This window comes from Spermophilus citellus (genome assembly GCF_964194105.1).
Source record: "Spermophilus citellus genome assembly, chromosome: 4".
Lineage (NCBI taxonomy): Eukaryota > Metazoa > Chordata > Mammalia > Rodentia > Sciuridae > Spermophilus > Spermophilus citellus.
Window position 1 is genome coordinate 214,068,006 of NC_138185.1, and position 18,022 is coordinate 214,086,027.

Genomic DNA, 18,022 nt, shown 5'->3' on the forward strand with positions numbered 1-18,022 from the left:
AGGGTGTCCACGACTCCAGTGAAGGTCTGCCAGGTGGCTACAGCGTACAAACTGAGGGACACCCTTCACCATGGCACCCACATCAAGGCCCCCCATGCTGCCACTGTGGGTCCTGGAGACCCATGGGCCTGCCAGAATAGGAGGTAAACAGGAGCTGGGAGAGTTTGACCTTATGCCGGCCGTCAAAACTGTCATCAAATCCACATGACTTTGAAATGTGCACTGGCCTAAAAACTCTGCTAGAACAACTGAGCTCACAGGCCACTGGTCAGAAACCCCCAGTCTCTAAGCTTTCCAGGGTCAAATCTGAATACTTAGTCCCTGTTAAAACCCACATTCCAAGCCAGCTGCTTCTCAGTGCATAACAGAAGCAATGACCTTCTCTCATAATGGAGCACCCCCCACCCCCACGAGTGGCTGGCCCAGGGACTACAGGGAAACTGCTGAGAGTAATTTAACCAACAAAGAAGTTCTAGAAACTTGGTTACTTTCAACACCCTGGTTGCTCCAGGAGACGTGGCCCAACGCGCCAGCACACAGTGGGTGGCTCCTCTGGCCTTTCTCCCATCTGGTCAGTGAGCGAGGGGACCGTGGGGCCCTGCCCCAGATGCTGCGCTCTGTCCTGGAAAATCAAAACCATATTTATTTAGTAAAACAGAGTTTCTTGAAGCCAAGGTATTAGGAGGTGTTGGGAGGCGACGCCTCGCTCTTTGGGGCTCAGCAGCCCCTCATCCTCAGCTGGGAGGCTTTGAGGCTGGGTGTGAAGGGCAGAGCTGGGGACAGACCCACAGCCCGTCTCTGATGATTTGGCTGCGACCCTGCCTCCTATCCTGGCCCCCGATTTCTGACTGGCAGGGACTCCTGCAGGATCCCATATCAGTTACATTTTGCTTCTCGTTTCAGTCAAAGTGTCAACAATCTGGAGTACACCCCCATCCTCCTAGCAGTATTTTTAGAACAAACAAACAACTGACATATTTAGCTGGAATAAATCACCTCAAGATACCCCAGTTTGGCTCATTTTTACTCCTGCTTCAACCAACGATCTCAACTCTGACTAGCACTTGGAACTGGCGTCTATGCTGGGAAGGACCTGCTTGGGCTGAATTGTGAACCCCCCTGGAACTCTGCTGCCCATGTTTCAAAGGCTCCTCCAGTCCCCAAAGGAGCCACCGCATCTTGTGCTATCCTCAAAGCCACAGACTCTATTCAGAGAAGGGACCACGTCCTGAGGGCTACCTGAGGCAGAGAGCAGCTGCCCCCAGGTTTGGTAAACGAGTTGGTGGCAAGTGCACGTGGCACAGCAAGTATAGCAAGCACAGAGTAAACCCCAAAGGGGCAGCAGAAGTCACACAGGCAGGCATGCTGAGCCACATCCAAGGCACCAGGCCAGTCAGTGGGGCTGTGGCTTTCACCCATTCGCTACGCAAACATATTCAAATCTGCAGTGTGCCAAGCACCAGGCTAGGTACTGGGAGTTTCCAGGAACCCCCCTGAATGAATCTCTACTTTGAACTGTGCAATGAGACAGCTAGGAAGACTTGGAAAGGATAGCATTTAAATAACTCTACTCTGGATGCCTGCACTAAGGGGGTGGCTCTGGTGGGAGCACTGCCATGGTTCCCTCCCTGCCTCTCGCAGCCCTTCACCCCTCTGCACCCAGGGCCACCGGCCTGAGTTGTGCTCTCTGGCCAACAGGAAGACTGGCATGTCCTGAAGACTTTCTTGCCAGCACACTCGGAAAAAAACTAAAAAGGGCAGACTTTTCTGGAAAAGATGCAGGATACTCCATGAAGATTTTAAACTGGGGACAAATGGCCTGCCTGGTACGGTCAGGTGGAAATGCGGTCAGGCGGACCAGTCTGGTTCAAAACCAGGTCCTAAGGCTGGGGCTGAGCTCAGTGGTAGAGCACTTGCCTAGCACATGTGAGGCACTGGGTTTGATCCTCAGCACCACATAAAGGTAAATAAATAAAATAAAAATACAAAGAATACAATAACATTGTTTAAAACAACCCAAAACCCCCTGGTCCTGCCTGCTCTTGACCCTCCAGAAAAGAGACCTCTCTTATTAACAAATTCAAATGTGTTTATCCTCTAGTTTTCTTCCAGTTCTTCTACTTGGTTTTCAGCTTCTGGGCCCCCTTTTCATTGCATCTCAGGCTCCTGTCTCTTTTGAAAGGCATCCACATTGACTGAAGACATCACCACAGACCTAAGCCTCACACCAATTGCAGAAATGGGTGTGGAGTGCCAGGAAGCTGCTCCCTGGGTTAGCAAGTCCATCTCGGAAGAATGCTGGCTTAATTATCCAAGCCAGAGCATCACAAGGGCAGAAGAGTCCCCATTAATCTAATCTAATTCCAGATTGCTGGAAACTCTTCTACAACCAAATTGTCAATAATGAGAGGTAAAAAGTTGTGTTTTTTAAAATGTAGTAAAACATACTTATTATAAAATTTGCTATTTTGGCCATTTTAAGTGTACAGCTCAGTGGCATTGAGTATATTCTCATCACTGTGCAGCTGTTGCCCCCAGCCATCTCCAGGACTCTTTCATCCTGCAACACAGAAACTCTGTGCCCATAAAACAACTCCCATCCCCCACTTCCAGCCCTGGAGCTACTATTCTCCTCCTCCATGACTTTGATGACTCTAGAAATCTCACATAAATGGAATCACACGGTGTTTGCCTGTTTGTGAGTGGCTTACTTCACTTAGTACAATGGCCTCAGTTTTCATTTACGTTGGTCTATCTTAGAATCTTCCTCCTTTTTTAAGGCTGGATCATATTTGTGTATGTATACACCATATTTTGTTTATCCCTTTATTTGCTGACACTTGGACACTTGGATTGCTCCTGCCTTTTGGGCAACTATGAAGAATACTCCTGGGAGCCTGGGCTTATAACATCTGTTCACACCCCTGCTCTCAATTCTTTTGGGTACAGACCCAGCAGTGGCACTCATGGATCATGCAGGAGCTCTGTTTTTGGTTTTTTGAAGAACCACCATCCTGTTTCCATGGAGGCAGTGCTATTTCATATTCCCACAGCAGGAGTCCAGCTCTTCTACATCCTAGCCAACGCTAGGATATTCTGGTCTTTTTTAAATAACAGCCAACCTAATGGGTAGAAGGAAGCATCTCATTGAGGTTTCGATTTACATTTCCTTAACGATTAGCAACACTGAGAATATTTTCATGTGTTTACTGGCTACCTGTTTACCTTCTTTGGAGAAATATATGTTCAACTGTAAATCAGGCTGTTTCTTCCATCGTTTAGAAAGCTGGTTTTAAATAAACTACTGTCCCACTAAATGACATTCCATGTTGATCAGCAGCCCGTCTTTCTTCCCCTTCCAGCTTGCATCCGAGGGATCAAGGGATCGTGGGATCAGCATCCCTGGGTTGGCTACTGTGACATCCTTCACACAGACATCCTTCAGGTATCAGGGGACTGTTTCTTCTAGGTTGATGGGAAGAACATCCTCTTTCCTTGTGGTCCAGCATTTTATCAAATGCAAATTTAATGAGCATGTTCATTACTTCATCACTCAGTGCAGGCATGAAAAAATCCATAGCACCTGGCTTCTCAGTCATCACTAAATAAAAACATTGCTTATGATGCTGCTTCAACTTAACTGAGTTTCTCTGAGAGTGTGAGTGAATGAGACAGTCTCACTTGCCAAGTAGTGATTTTTTAAAAAATCACATTTACATCCATTTAAGTGAAGGAGACCCTAACCTTGTTTTTAGTTTACTGATGAGCTGGACAGAGGAGATGGCATAACAATTCTGCTCATGTGGATGGTAAGCTCAAAGAGCACAGAAACTTTGTTTGGCCACAGCAGTGACCCTCTACCTAGAATGGTGCCCGGTGTGTGGCAGGAATCTAACGTTTTCAAGGTAGCTTGTGCTCTAGAGCACAATTTCCAGGCCAGACTGCCTGGGTTCTTGTTACAGCTCTGCTGCCTTCTAGGTACAGGATCTTGAATGATTACTCAAACTCTCTGTCTCGTTTTTCTTATCTACACAATGGAGATAATAATACCTATCCCAGATGGTTCTCTTGAGAACTAAATCAGTTAAAAAAGTGCCTGTCTCAAAGCAGTACATAACGTTGGTGGTTATTAGTGCTAAATAAATGACCAACTAAATTAATGTTACATATGTCTACTGCTTTCCTTATAGTAAGTTTTCACCGGTGTAAACAACAAACAAACATAGTCATCTGACAAAATCTGTTTCTACACGTATGAGAGCTGAAGGCCACGTGGAGAAGAACAATATTTAAGAAGCACCGTGTTCCTCCAGCCAGGTGATGGAGATTTGTTTCAAAATCTTCCCGTGTATCACAGTTATGGACCAAAACACTTAAAAGAGCTGTCCATACACCATAATGATCCAAATTTGTATCTGTATCCTCGAGAGGTTTCAAGTCACCTTCTTGTGCTTTGTGATAACATCTAATGGTTTCTTAAAGTATGCTATGATCTAATGACCTCCTGAGAATACATGAATGGGGCAAATAGGAAAAAATAAAAATTTGAATCAATTAAAAATCCGCTGGAGAGTTGCATCCCCAGTTTGTCTGAGGGCAAGAAACTCTGCCCTGGCAGTGGCTTCTGACTCAAAATGCTAATGTCTTGGTAAGACTGCAGTCCTCAAATGCCACCAGGACTGCAGGACTAGACAATCTAGCTTCCAAAGACAAAGAGCAAACAACAAAAACAAAACCCAAACTGTCAGTTCTCATCTCAATATTTTTCTAAAAATAAATTTTAACAGCAGAAACAAAGTCTAATGGCTTGATCAAAGCCCTGGCCCGACAGAGCACCTCACTGTTTTTAGAGAGACGATTATTCTAAACGTCACTTGGCACCTGCTTCTACCTTTTGAGGCCAGTAAAGAAAATTACTAAGTAAAACGTCTTAATCAAGGGAAATTTCTGCAACATTCCAAAAGAAGGAAGACCAAGCTCTTAAACCAAGTACAGTCTATTGTCAATATTCCAAAATAAGTGAATACTTCTCAATATAAAAAATGAGTATGCTATTAAATTTTATTTTGGGAAAAACTTAGAGTGTGTAGACACAATATATAATCAGTTAATATTAACTTCTCATCCTTTTGTTTAGGTATTTAATATTTGAAGGGCTTAAAAAACAAAATTTCAATAGTAAAAATCCAGTTCAGGAGGAATTTAAAAAAAAGAAACAAAAACAAACAAAAAATCAAGGTACCTACAGAAATGGCAGAAGTCCAACCGTGTCATTAATTCTATTACATGTGTATGAACCAAACACTTGAGACAGGAGGCAGACATTACCAACACTAACCATAAAGGGAAGACTCAATTATATGTTATCTGCAAGCAGAGAATATTTAAAGACTATGGATGAGAGCTTTCTAGAAATGATAAACAACACAAACAATGCCAATCCCACTTTTTAAAGTACAGTGAATTCAGAATAGGATCCACCCTTAGATGTGTAAGTGTAAAAGCACATTTCAAAGGCAATTAAAAGCAATCAGAGAGAAAACACAGACAACAATAAAATGAACTACAACTGAACTCAATAATTACAAAAGGAGCAGGGTCACTTGTGCTATGAGATGTTTAAGCCAAGGGCAGTATATCCACTTTGAAAACCTCTTTTGAAACGAAAGCCCATACATTTTAAAACACAAACACAAAGTTTGACAGCAAGAGCTCACTAAAATTTCTAGGGTAATCACTAAACAACCACTACCAAAACAGAATATTTATTTTCCATTTGTAAAGGAAAATATGTAATAAAAACATAATCAATCTAAAAGAAAGTAGGAAAGGAGAGTAATTGATATCTTAACAATGCAGGTCAAATTGAAAGCACAAATGAGATGGTAGATCTATATAACACAAATAGTTCAGTATTTATAACAAATGGAAATGAATAAGACTGTCAGCCTAAGTTAAAAAACAAAACAAAAAACAATCAATTATATGAAGAGTACAAGAGTACATCCAAGGGCCAGGATGTGGGCTCAGCAGTAGAGCACTTGCCTCACATGGGTGAAACACTGGGTTTGATTCTTAGCACTGCATATAAATACAAATAAAATTAAGGTTCATGAACAACTAAAAAAAAATTTTTAAAAAAGAGTACACCCAAAACATGAAAAATTCAAAGAAAATATAAAAAATATTCCTAACCTATAAAGATATAAGTGTATGTTTGAGTACTGTGTACACACACATACATGCAGGTATACATGCACATATTTGTATCTATGTATATGTACACATTTATGAAGATATGTATATTGATAAAATATGTATATATGTGTGTATATCATAGAAAATAGAATTTGAGGCAAAATATGAGTCTTATAACACAATAACAAAGGGTTAGAGGGCTGGGGTTGTGACTCAGTGATAGAACACTCACTGGACGTGCGAGGCACTAGGTTCGATCCTCAGCACCACATAAAAATAAATAAACAAAATAAAAGTAGTGTCCAACTACAACTAAAAAAAACCCAAAACAACAACAACAACAAAAAACCCCAAACGGTTGAGTATTCTAGGAAGACAGCAATTCTAAAGTCATATGCACCTTAATTGCACAACTTAAAAAATACATAAAGTAAAAATTGGTATACATGTGCAGTGAAATAGGCCAAACTGCCATCTTAGCAGAAGATTTCAGCATAATTCCTCTTAATAATTGATAAAGTAGACAAAAAAACCCCAGTGAGAATAAAGAAGATCTGAATAGTAGAGTTAATAGCTTAGCCTAATAAAATATGTAAAAATCACACAACAAATGCAGAAAATATTCTTTTCAAGCACACATGGAATAGTTACATGAAGTGATCACATATGGGCCATAAAGCAAACTCAACTAATTTCAAATTCAGATAGATTTTAGATTCTGAACATAATTCAGTGAAGTTAAAAGCCCATAGCAAAAGATAAGTTGAAAAACTCACATATTCAACAATCATAAAACACACTTCTAAAACAATGGGCTGAAAAAGAATAACAGAAAATCTAAAAAATATTTAGAACTAAGCCACAATAAAAATTTCACATATTGAAACTTGTGGTTTACAGCTAATTTACTATTTAGAGGGAAAGTTTTAGTCTTAAATGTTTAGGTCAAAAACAAACAAACAAACAAACAAAAACCTTCCAGAAAGAAGAAAACAGGCAGGAAATAGTGAAAATAAGAACAGAAGTTCATGAAAGAGAAACTAAACATACAATTAGACAAAGAAAAAAAAAAGCCTCTGGTTCTTTTGAAGAGATCAATGTAACAGACAAATATCTGATAGGACTGTCCAAAAAAAAAAAAAAAAAAAAAAGAAAAGGTGCATTAATAATATTAGGGATGAAAACCTTAACCACGGGCACTGCAGACAACAGGGGAATAAAACCCACGTCAACAGCTTTATGCTGGTCAAAGTCAAACTCAGATGAAGTGCAAAACCCTCACACACACATTTTATATCACAGCTTCTATATCACACACAATCAATGAAGAAGCAGAAATCTGAGCATCCTATAATCAATCACTTTTAAAAAGCAGCATAATAAATATTTCCATAGAAAAAAAGACCAGCTCCATATGCTTTTTTTGGGTGAATTCCACCAAAACCTAACATTCTAGGTAAAATAATTCTAACTAACATTACACAAATTATCCCAACACACTCAAAAAAAGAACTACTCCAGATCATTCTTATGAGGCTGGCTTAACCCATAAGTTGCCAAAACCTGACAAGAATAAAAAAGAAAAATTAGAAACCTATTTTGCAAGTGAACATAAATGCAAAGTTCTTCTAAAAATGAGTAAAGCAGCCAGGAGTGGTGGCACATGCCTGTAATCCCAGGGGCTCAGGAGGCTGAGGCGGGAGGATTGTAAGTTCAAAGCTAGCCTCAGCAATGGTGAGGCACTAAGCAACTCAGTGAGACCCTGTCTCTAAATAAAATACAAGAAAGGGCTGGGGATGTGGCTCAGTGGTTAGGGCCCTTGAGTTCAATCCCTGGTACCAAAAAAATTGGTAAAGTAAGTCCATAAAAAAGCTAATTTATCATGGCCATATAGGACTTATTTCATAAAAATAAGGTTAGCTTAATCCTATAAAATATCAACTAATATATATTCACAGATGAAAGGAGTAAAATCAAATATCTCAAAGACACAGAAGAAGTATCTGCTAAAATTGATTATCAATTCATGGTTAATTAAACAACTCTTAGCAAACCAGGATCAAGGAAAGCTCCTTAATCTCGTAAACAATATTCATAAACAAACACGACCTAATGGCAAAACACTGAAAGAACTGTGACTGTGCTGAAGGTCCTGGCTACACAGTCAGGCAAGTTAAAGTTATTATCTTTGTAAACATTCTAAACTAATTGATAAATAAATTATTTGAATTTTTAAGAATTTAGCTGAACCAAGAAGAATGTACAAAAATCAGCTGCCGTTCCACACGCTTGCAGCAAGAAGCAATTTGATTAAACATAGCCTCACCCGTGTGCCGACAACAGAAGTGTGAAAACTTTTTCAGGCAACTTCAAAAACATCCAGTAAAATGTAGGCAAAACCTTTATGAAGAAAATTTACTTCATAAAAGAAGTTTTAAAGGTCTAAATAATTAGAGAAATATAATGGCCAGGAATTAGGAAACCCACTGTCATAGATCCATAATTCTCCCTAAATGGAGTGATTAAATTAAATGTAATCCCAATTAAAATCTCACAGATATTTTGTGGGACTTGACAAGCTGAATGGGAACTCGTGTGAGAGGCCTGAGGAATGGAAGCTACCAGAGCCTGCCACCTGTGAGGGGCTGTCGGGGCCAGGGTGGCAGCGGGACCAGGGAGCCAGACAGCCTGCACACTGCCCAGCCTCATGTGAGAACCAGAAGGGTGGACGACAGGGAGAGAATGTCACCACGAGCTGCTGGACAACCAGACATCCACTCTGGAAGGTCACACTGGTCTCCACATACACAGGCTCTGGATCAGCTCCAGAGGTGAGGAACAAAACAAGAAAGCTCTGAGGAGGTAGCTCAGGAGGCCACCTCGTTCTTGGAGAAAGGCAAGGCTTCTTATGCTGGATACACGAAGCACTGACCATCAAGGAAATGATCGACGATTCAACTACTTTAAAATTAAGAACTTCTGCTCAGCAGAAAACAAGGATAAGAGAAAGCAAAGGCAAACAAGGCAACTTGGGAGAAGACTTCTGCAACACACAGCAGGAGGACACAATATTTTACAAGTTGGTCAACAAAAGGCCCATCCAAGTAGAAAAGAAGAAAGGATTCTATGGAGAAGCTCGTGTATATGTCACAAAAGTTTAGAAAAGCTAAATGACTAATAAATAACAAAATGTGCACTCTCGTCAGTAATGAGGGTCACGTAACTAAACTCACAATGGGATGCCATTCACCTACGCTCAGACTGCCAACATACAGTCCAGGCAACACCCAGCAGGAGTGTGCAGAGCCACGGGGGCTCTTGGGTATTGGTGCGAGTGTGACAGCATGACTGCTTTGAGAAGCAGTTGGGAATTCTTTGGTAAAGTTAAAGATACACATATCCTCTGACCTAACAACTTCACTCCCAGGGACACACCTGGGGAGGCCCTTGAAATGGTGCACCAGGAGAACCGAAGAGAGCACTGACAACCCACATACCTATTTACAGTGACTGGATAAGTAAATCTAGTTCATACAATAAAACACAATTACTAAGTGCAAATAAATGAATGATTCCTGCATGCATCAAGGAGGAACCTCAGGATCAGAATTCTAAGCAATGAAAGCAGGTAGCATAAGGATACACTGAGTATGACTCCATTTTAAAAAAATATAAAACATGCAAAACTAAAATATTTCATTATTTTAGAGTACAGACACAGTGGTATGGAGACTTAAGAGAATGCTCAATACAGAATTCAGGACATTGATTAACCTGCCAGGTAGGGTGTGAGAAGTGGCTAGGGAGAACACTCGTGTAATAACAGGAAATACATACTCAGAGGAAGCACATATTTACATACAAATAATACATCTGAGCAATTCATAGGCAGCATTAATGTTCTTTTTCTTAATAAATGGGTATAATAGGGCTGGGGATGTGGCTCAAGCGGTAGTGCACTCGCCTGGCATGTGCACGGCGCTGGGTTCGATCCTTAGCACCACATACAAATAGAGATGTTGTGTCCACCAAAAACTAAAAAATAAAAAAAAAATTAAAAAAAGAAATGGGTATAATAGTTTATCATTATTTTAAATGTTGAACAAGTATTCTTTTGCTTCCATTCAATATTTAGTAACAAGAGCTTTTTTTTTGGTACCATGAATTGACCCAGGGGCACTTACCACTGAGCTACATCCCCAACTCTTTTAATTTAGTTTTCTGAATTTGAGACTGGGTCTTACTGAGTTGCTTGGGGTCTCACTAATTGCTGAAGCTGGCTTTGAACTTGTGATCCTCTTGCCTCAGTCTCCTGAGTTGCTGGGATTATAGGCAGGCACCACCTCGTCCAGAGCCCAGCCTTACTAACAACAATTTTAAAGGATTCTGAAATATCAAATTTGAAGACACTGTAGTACTGTTGGTGGTAATAATATGAATCCCTACAGATTACTGAGTAATTAGTGTGTTCAAATGCCTTCAATGAACTAACAAAATCAATTCTTGCAATAACCTTCTGAGATGTGTTATTTTTACAAATAATATTTATTATATGTTATTATGTAATATTACCACATTTTATAAATGAGGAAATGAGATAGACAGATTTGGTGACTTACTCAAAAGTGGAGGAACGGAAGTCCTAAGCCAGGTTTTTTTTTTTTTTTTTCTTCTTAAATACTACAGAAGATCCTTCCACATTCCTTTCCTTCTATGGAGAACCCTATAATACCCAGAAAAATGGCTGCTTCTCCAGAGCAGTGAATTTATCTCTGCAATTCCTCTAGGAAAGAATTCCTGGTTCTCACAATCCCTACATGTAGGAAATTCTTCCCAATTGTTGAAATCTGTTGTTCAGTCTCAGTTCTGCTTGGAGTGATAAAATGGCTGAGATGATGCCTCTCAGCATACAGCAAGTTGGTCCTGTTAAGCTTATTCAAAGTACTTAAACACCAACTTTTACCATTTCATGGTGACAATAAGGATGATGTATTCATCAGCTTTCATCATTGTAATGAAATACTTGAAGCAATTAACTTATAAAAAGAAAAGGTTTGGGGCTGGGGTTGTAGCTCAGTGGTAGAGTGCTCATCTGGCAGGTGGGGGCCCTGGGTTCAATCCTCAGCACCACATAAAATAAATAAATAAAATAAAGGCATTGTGTCCAACTACACCTAAAAAATAATTTTAAAAAATAAAAAAAGAGAAAAGGTTTATTTTGGCTAATAGTTCTGGAGGTTCTTTAGTCCAAGATTGCGTGCCTGCCCCATTGCTTTGGGCCTCTGACTAGGGCAGCACATCATCACAGGAGAGCAGGGTGGAGCAAACTTCTCACATCATGAAGCAAAAAAAGGCAGGGTGCAAGGGGATGAGCTAGGGTCCCATAATCCCTCCTGAGACACACTCTTAAGTGGCCTAAGGAGCTCCCATGAGACCCTATCTCCTAAAAGTCTACACCACTTCCCAGAGTCACCACCCTGGATACCAAGCCTATAACACGTGGCCAACTGGAGGACACTCATCTAAACCACAGAAGATGATGCATGGTTTGAATATGGTCTGAGTGTCCTCAGGGTTTCACATGCTGGAGCCTGGTCAGCAGCACGGCAATGCCGGGAGGTGGCATATCTTGTAATAACTGAGTCACGAGAGCAGGCCCTGGAGTAAGTGATGGAATTCTTATGAGACTCCAGTTAGTTCTCATGCATGGGTTGATATAAAAGAACAAGGCCAGCCCTCCCCTTGTGTGACTGCATATGTGTTTAAAAATTCTCTGGGTTCCTGTCTCACTGTGTGATCTCTCTCTCGCTCTCTCTCACAGTGCTCCCCCCAGGATGCCATCTGCTGTGATGTCATATACTCAAGGGGGCCCTCACCGGAGACAAGCAGAAGCTATGCTCTCTTGAACCTCCAAATGTGTGCTAAATAAATCTCTTTTCCCTACAGATGCTAATATAGCCTCAGATGTTTTGTGATAGCAACGGAAAACAGACTAATACAGACAGGTATCACTGGTGAGATCAGCTGCTCCTGTGAAGCTTCCAGCTGTCTGATATGGCAACTGTTCAACAGGTGGACCAGAGTGACCCTAACTGGGACTTTTCACTTCCCTGTAGCAAGACCTGACAAAACAACTACCATATACCCCATCTGCTAGGTGTGGCTGGTAGCGCCAAGACTCAAAGCAATTCCAGGCTCCAGAGATTCTACAGTTCTTCTGGGGACAAGCTTGTCACAAACAAATAACATCACACAGTGGCTGGGACAAGTGCTCACTCACTATTGTTTAGGTTGGTGTTGAAATGTTTTACCCAGGTTGGGAAGAAACCGTGGGATCCATTGACTACACCTGGCCTCAACTTTTAATAAGTATTCATGGGAAGAAATTCCTTCCCAAAGGAAGAAGTATTCTAAAGGCAAACAAGTCTTGGGCTGCTCTCAGTCCTGCGGCCATGCGCTTTGCGTCTCCAGCTTAAGGCTTAACATTAAAATAACAGGCTTGCATTCCTGAAATATCTCCTCTGCTGTTCCTTATTTCTACTACTTGAAAAGGCTGTCAGCTGCTGTCACTTGGAGGCACCACCATACTAGCTGCCACTGTTGACTGCTTACTGTGTAGTGTGGCTTATTAGTTTAATAAACCTCCTCTTGGAGGACACCTTGGGCTGTGGGAGCAGGAATCACATGCCAGAGTCTAACATCTAGTGGGAGTGCGCATGTGCGTGCTTGGGTGGGCAGGGGGGAATGGCACCTTATAAACACTGAGGGGAGAAACTGAGTTCAATTGTATCAGGTTGTACTTTACTGTATCCGGATGGGTAAAAGACCAAATATTTTAAAAAGTATTTTAACCATTTTAAGGTTCCCTGGGCTAAACATCTTGGGAGAAAATCTAGAAACGTATGGTTGTGCAAAAGAGCAAGGCTGAGATCTACCAGAAGCAGAACACACTCACTCTGCACAAATAGCTGAAGCTACAAAAGCAACCGCTGGTCAGAGGTTTCCTGGATTAAAACAAGAATTCTCTGGATGGTGAGAAGAGAAACGCCCTTTCACTGAAGACAAAGAAATGTTTGTAATGGAAGTGTGTGAACCAATTTCCAAGGAGAGCTGCTGAAACACACTGATTAAAAAACCCAGTGAGGTGAAGAGGCAGAGAAATAAGGCAAAGCTGACCCACTTAAAAGTTTGCCACCGCACTTACTTCTGAAAGTGAAAAAGCCTGTAGAGCCACCCTGGGCAGCCTTCCTTCCCTCCTCCTAGTCACTGGCTCTGCCACCATGTAGACTATTAGACTTTCCAGCCTGCAGGCGTGTGGACTGTGTCTGGCCACTGTGTACGGACTACCAAGTTACCACCACTGAGGATGAAATGGTAACCCAGTAGCCCAAAGGCAATGTTCTCCACAAAGCCGACCCCACTGTATGGATTCCATGAATTCCAGATTCATGAGCTCATTAAAAATGTGATTCAGAAAAGAGATGTGAAGTAAATGGGCAATTCAAGCATATGACAGGTTACTTCTTAGAATGTATACAAATGTTGATTGACTTTTTTAAGTTATTCCAGTTCCTAGAGAATAAAACTAAGGCTCAAGGAGGTAAGAGATCTTAATCAAAGCTGCTGCAGTAGCTTAACCAGCCAGAGCTCCTGGCAGCCCTGGTGAAACAAGACAAGCTAGCCACAAAGCAAAGCTGGCCAAATTCCAGTCACTAGAGTTCAACAGACATTTCACCACATCCATGTGCATTGTATTTTCTTAATAGTTTTCTTTAAACAGGCTAAACATTTTTAGTCTCCCCCTGGGCAATAATTTTCATGAAATCATGCTTTGATACACAATATATTTTTAATGAAAAACTAAAAATGTATAACTATTAAAATATTCATCTACAATCCATATAAAATCATCCTGTATGCTCCAAGAGTACATGTGGGGACAGAATGGCTGAAGTAGTTCACCTAAACAGGGATGACCACACGCCACATTAGAACGACCTAGCGGACTAAGATTGTTTTTCAATATTAGGAAAAATAAATAAATGAGATTTCTCTAGATGTGTAATATGAATTGTAATGCATTCTGCTGTCATACATGACAAATTAGAATTAAAAAAATTTTTAAAAAAGAGTAAAGGAGATTTATATTATTTACTCCCAGGATGTCCATGAGGAGCTCACTGGACAAACTGGAAGGAGGAGGGGGAAGGAGTCCATTTAGTAACCTCTGAGGAAGGGAAAATCAAAACCCATCATCACTTACATAAAATTTTCGGGGTATTCACTCAGGGCCATGTCAATGATGTTGAGTGCGTCATGGTAATGCTTTTGTGCTGACAGCAAGAGGGCTAGGAGGTGCAGGGAGTTGGCATCATCGCCTTGAAGTTGAAGAGCTTGGCGGACGTACCCTAGAGCCTCTGGTATCTGGTTTAAAACAAAACCAAAAAGAATTTTTTAACACACATGCAGTCACACAAGAAAGAGGTCATCGTGCAATATCTGGCTCTGAACGTCAGGACCTGTGTCTCACTGTGCCATGTTCGCACTTTAAGCTAAGTCTTCCTGGCAGGCCCCGGATACAAACCACGAACAGGAAAATAGACGGAGGGAGTGGGATGGGCTGTGAAGGGAAGCAAGAGTCCTGCTTTTCTATACCACCACCATATCAAATCTCTATTTCTCCCTAAATAAGCATTTCTTGTTTTTTTCTCCCCCAGAAAATGGATCTACTTTTGATTATGTCCAAGATGATTCCACTGTAAATGGAAACACGGACAAACTGCCAGGGGTTTTTAGTGGAATTAAACTGCTGCGGCTGAATTATTCTCATTTTTTGTAGTATTTATGACATTGAAGTACTTAATATTTGTCATAAAAATTTAACAAAACTTTCCAAATGATAAGATGTCCAGATCTCCATTTGCCATCAAGGAAATATGAGAAAAACAAAACAAAACAAAACCCCACACCTTTCCAAACTATAACCCAAAATAACTGGATGAAAGAAACAAATTGCAATGCCACATACAAAGCAGATGTACCCAAATTCAGGTGGGACAAGATACAACCTTAACCTTTAAATACAACAGCTGTCCAAGATGTTCTTCACAACCACTCAAGCACTGGGCTGGCACTGTGTAAACATGGTGGATACCTGAATACCCCAGAGTCTGGGCAGGCCGAACAGGAACTAGGGGGAATGAGAATCTGAAGCTGGATTTCAAAACAGAGCTGGGGACAGAAGTATTCTTTTGCAGCCACCCGATGGACTCCTTCCCACCTGGAATCCAGCACCGGATGGGGCCTCCACTCAGATTCATCCAGCTCCCCCACTTCTCCCCAAGCCCTAGGAACCTAGCCCTTTACTAGAAACCATGACTTCTGCTTTCTGAACCTATTCCTTTTCCTCCTCGAGCCTCCACTCTGTGTGGACGGAGATGATAAATGCTTTCTGCTTTGGAACCCAGCATCATGGCGGCCAAGATGGAAGGGAGATCAGCTGGCGCCATCCTTCATGTACAGGGAGGAACTGAAGTCCAGAGGTGAAAGGACTTGAGCATGTCACCCAGCTGTTGAGTGAGATGAGATGACTCTAGATCTTCTGATTCCTCTCCATGCTCTCCCCCTGGTCAAATGGCATTGGCTTCGAAGGCAGGAGGGTCACGACCTCAGTGTCCCTGGTCAGCAAGGAAACACTCCCTGAGAGCTATGGTGTTTGGATACCACGTGTGGCCGTACTCTTGGCCTCCATCTGCTATCCACTCCCTGCATGACAACCCACCATTGGAACAACATTCAACGTGGTTCCATGGGAAGGGGCAGAAGGCAGGCTGTACTCATAGTGTCGATTTGTAGGGATGACCAGAGCAATAGGGACAAACTGGGTTCAAAAATCAGGCTGGCTGACCTGAGGGAATTTAAGGCTGGCTCCTTTGTTTGACGCGTCACAGTGGGTGCTGATCACTTATCAGGCAGTATGCCAAGTGCCAAGCCATCAGCCAGCCCCAAAAGCAATGATGATGACAGACCTGGGCTCCTGCCCTCCTGGCATCTCAAGCTCAATGGGAAAGACTAATAATGAAAAAGACGGCCGTGCAAGAGGAGGGAGGGCAGGCTGCTAGAGGCTTCGCAGAGGAGGGGAGGGAAGCTCTTGGTGAAGAAGAGACCAAGTCAGTGCTCGGCTCACATCTGTCACAGCAGTAGCTCCTGATCAATTCAGCTGTGAGCCACACCCTGCCAGGGGAGAGGACCTTTACAGAGGGGGTGTCTTGGTTTCCTCCATCCCCGGATGGCCAATGGGAGTCACTTCTCCACATCACTCCCAGGCAATGGGGAAGTGAGGCACACGCTTCAGCCCGGCCTTCCCGAGAACGAGAACGGCATGTCTGGGGAGCTGACCTTTGATTCACCCTCCCAGGCAGCACTGTGGAATGTGCTGGGGTCACCACCAGTGTTTTGCACCTGGTGGGTAGGCAGGCATGTGGCTAGTTTCCAGAACAGCTGAGAGGGGACACCAGGGTAGCACTCACAGCCTTGGGAAGGGTGAAGGCCAGCAAGGCTTGCCCTCTAGCATGGAAAACACTGCTGCAAGTAGCCACGGGGTGCAACTGCGCATGTCTTCCATGCATTCTAATGGACCTGGTATCTTTGTATCTGTTGGCATCTTCCTGTCAATGAAGGATGCCCTCATGACAACCAGGCCCCACCCAGTGACTGAATCCCTGCCATGCAGCCCAGCACTGGGCTCTGCTACCCTAGCAAGGGACAAAGGCTCTTTGATGATTTCAGGGACCAGCGTAAATGCCATGTTCTGCACCCCATGTTGTCAACTGAGGCCCAGGCCAAGAACCTGCCAGATTTGTAAAACCCAAAAGATTTGTAAATTCAATCTCCAAAAGTAGACCCTGGAACACCTGTATTTTCACAGCTCATGCTCACACTGACCAAAACTCCATAGTCTCCTCTGGGAGGAGTCAGTGTCCTCTGGGAGGAGCCCCTGGCTCCAAGTCAGCCTCAAGAGAATGAGGGAAGGTCACCTGCCACCTCAAGCTGTGGAGCCGAGGGAACTGTGCAGACTAGAAGCGTCGTCAGGGTTAGGGAACATCACGGAGACTGACCTGTCTGGAGATGGCAAGCTGCAGAGCCAGGTAGAAAGCTGCTTGGTGATCAGTAGGTGACAGGCTGTGGGCCCTGAAAGAGCATTCATGGCCATTAGTACACTGGGAGAGGCCACTTTACTTCCGATCAAAGAAGCAAGTTCCTCTACACCTCATCATCATGCCACCGCCACGGAGGTAGTTTCTGTGATGACGCTCTCCTCCCTGTCCCTTAACCAATGCAAAGCATTTCCCTCTGACAGTGGTGTAGAGGAATGACAAGGAGCATGTTTCTGCCTCTTGTCTTGCTCCAGGCCTTGCAGAGGGACCATGAGTGGAGAATCCACAGGCCCTAGGTCTGGCCTCCTCCATAGACGCTTCCTTCAAGCTGGGCAGGAGAGGCCCAGAGGCTGCGTCACAGAAAAGCCACGTGTGCACTTGGGAAGGCGATGGTTGCTTTGGTTAAGTTTGGCTTGGCCTTAACGCCCTTCATCCAAATTTCTGAATTTCAGAGAAATCATATGAAAATCAAAGACCCAGCTTTGCTTACAAAATGAGGCTTTCGTTTTTCATGAACCAGATGGAGCAAAGACACCCATTCAGTCTTTTGCAGCTCCTACTAATTTCATGCAGTTTACTAACTGTCTTCACGTAACTGCTATGGAAGGCTGCGGGGTGGGTGCGGGCCCGGCCTCACTAACTGGCCTTTGATACTGGATGTGAGGAGG

At 42.8% G+C, this 18,022-nt stretch overlaps 1 protein-coding gene across 5 annotated transcripts in view; it reads right to left on the bottom strand.

Annotated features, from left to right (window-relative positions):
* TTC7B (tetratricopeptide repeat domain 7B) overlaps positions 1–18,022 on the bottom strand; it is a 230,839-nt gene that overhangs the window by 68,263 nt on the left and 144,554 nt on the right. For all 5 annotated transcript variants that reach the window (XM_081290633.1, XM_081290635.1, XM_081290634.1 and 2 more), the window contains 2 exons: positions 17,316–17,388; positions 14,462–14,622 (listed from right to left, as the gene is read on the bottom strand). In XM_081290633.1, coding sequence (XP_081146759.1) covers positions 14,462–14,622; positions 17,316–17,388 — 234 coding nt within the window. The remainder of the gene's footprint in view (positions 1–14,461; positions 14,623–17,315; positions 17,389–18,022) is intronic.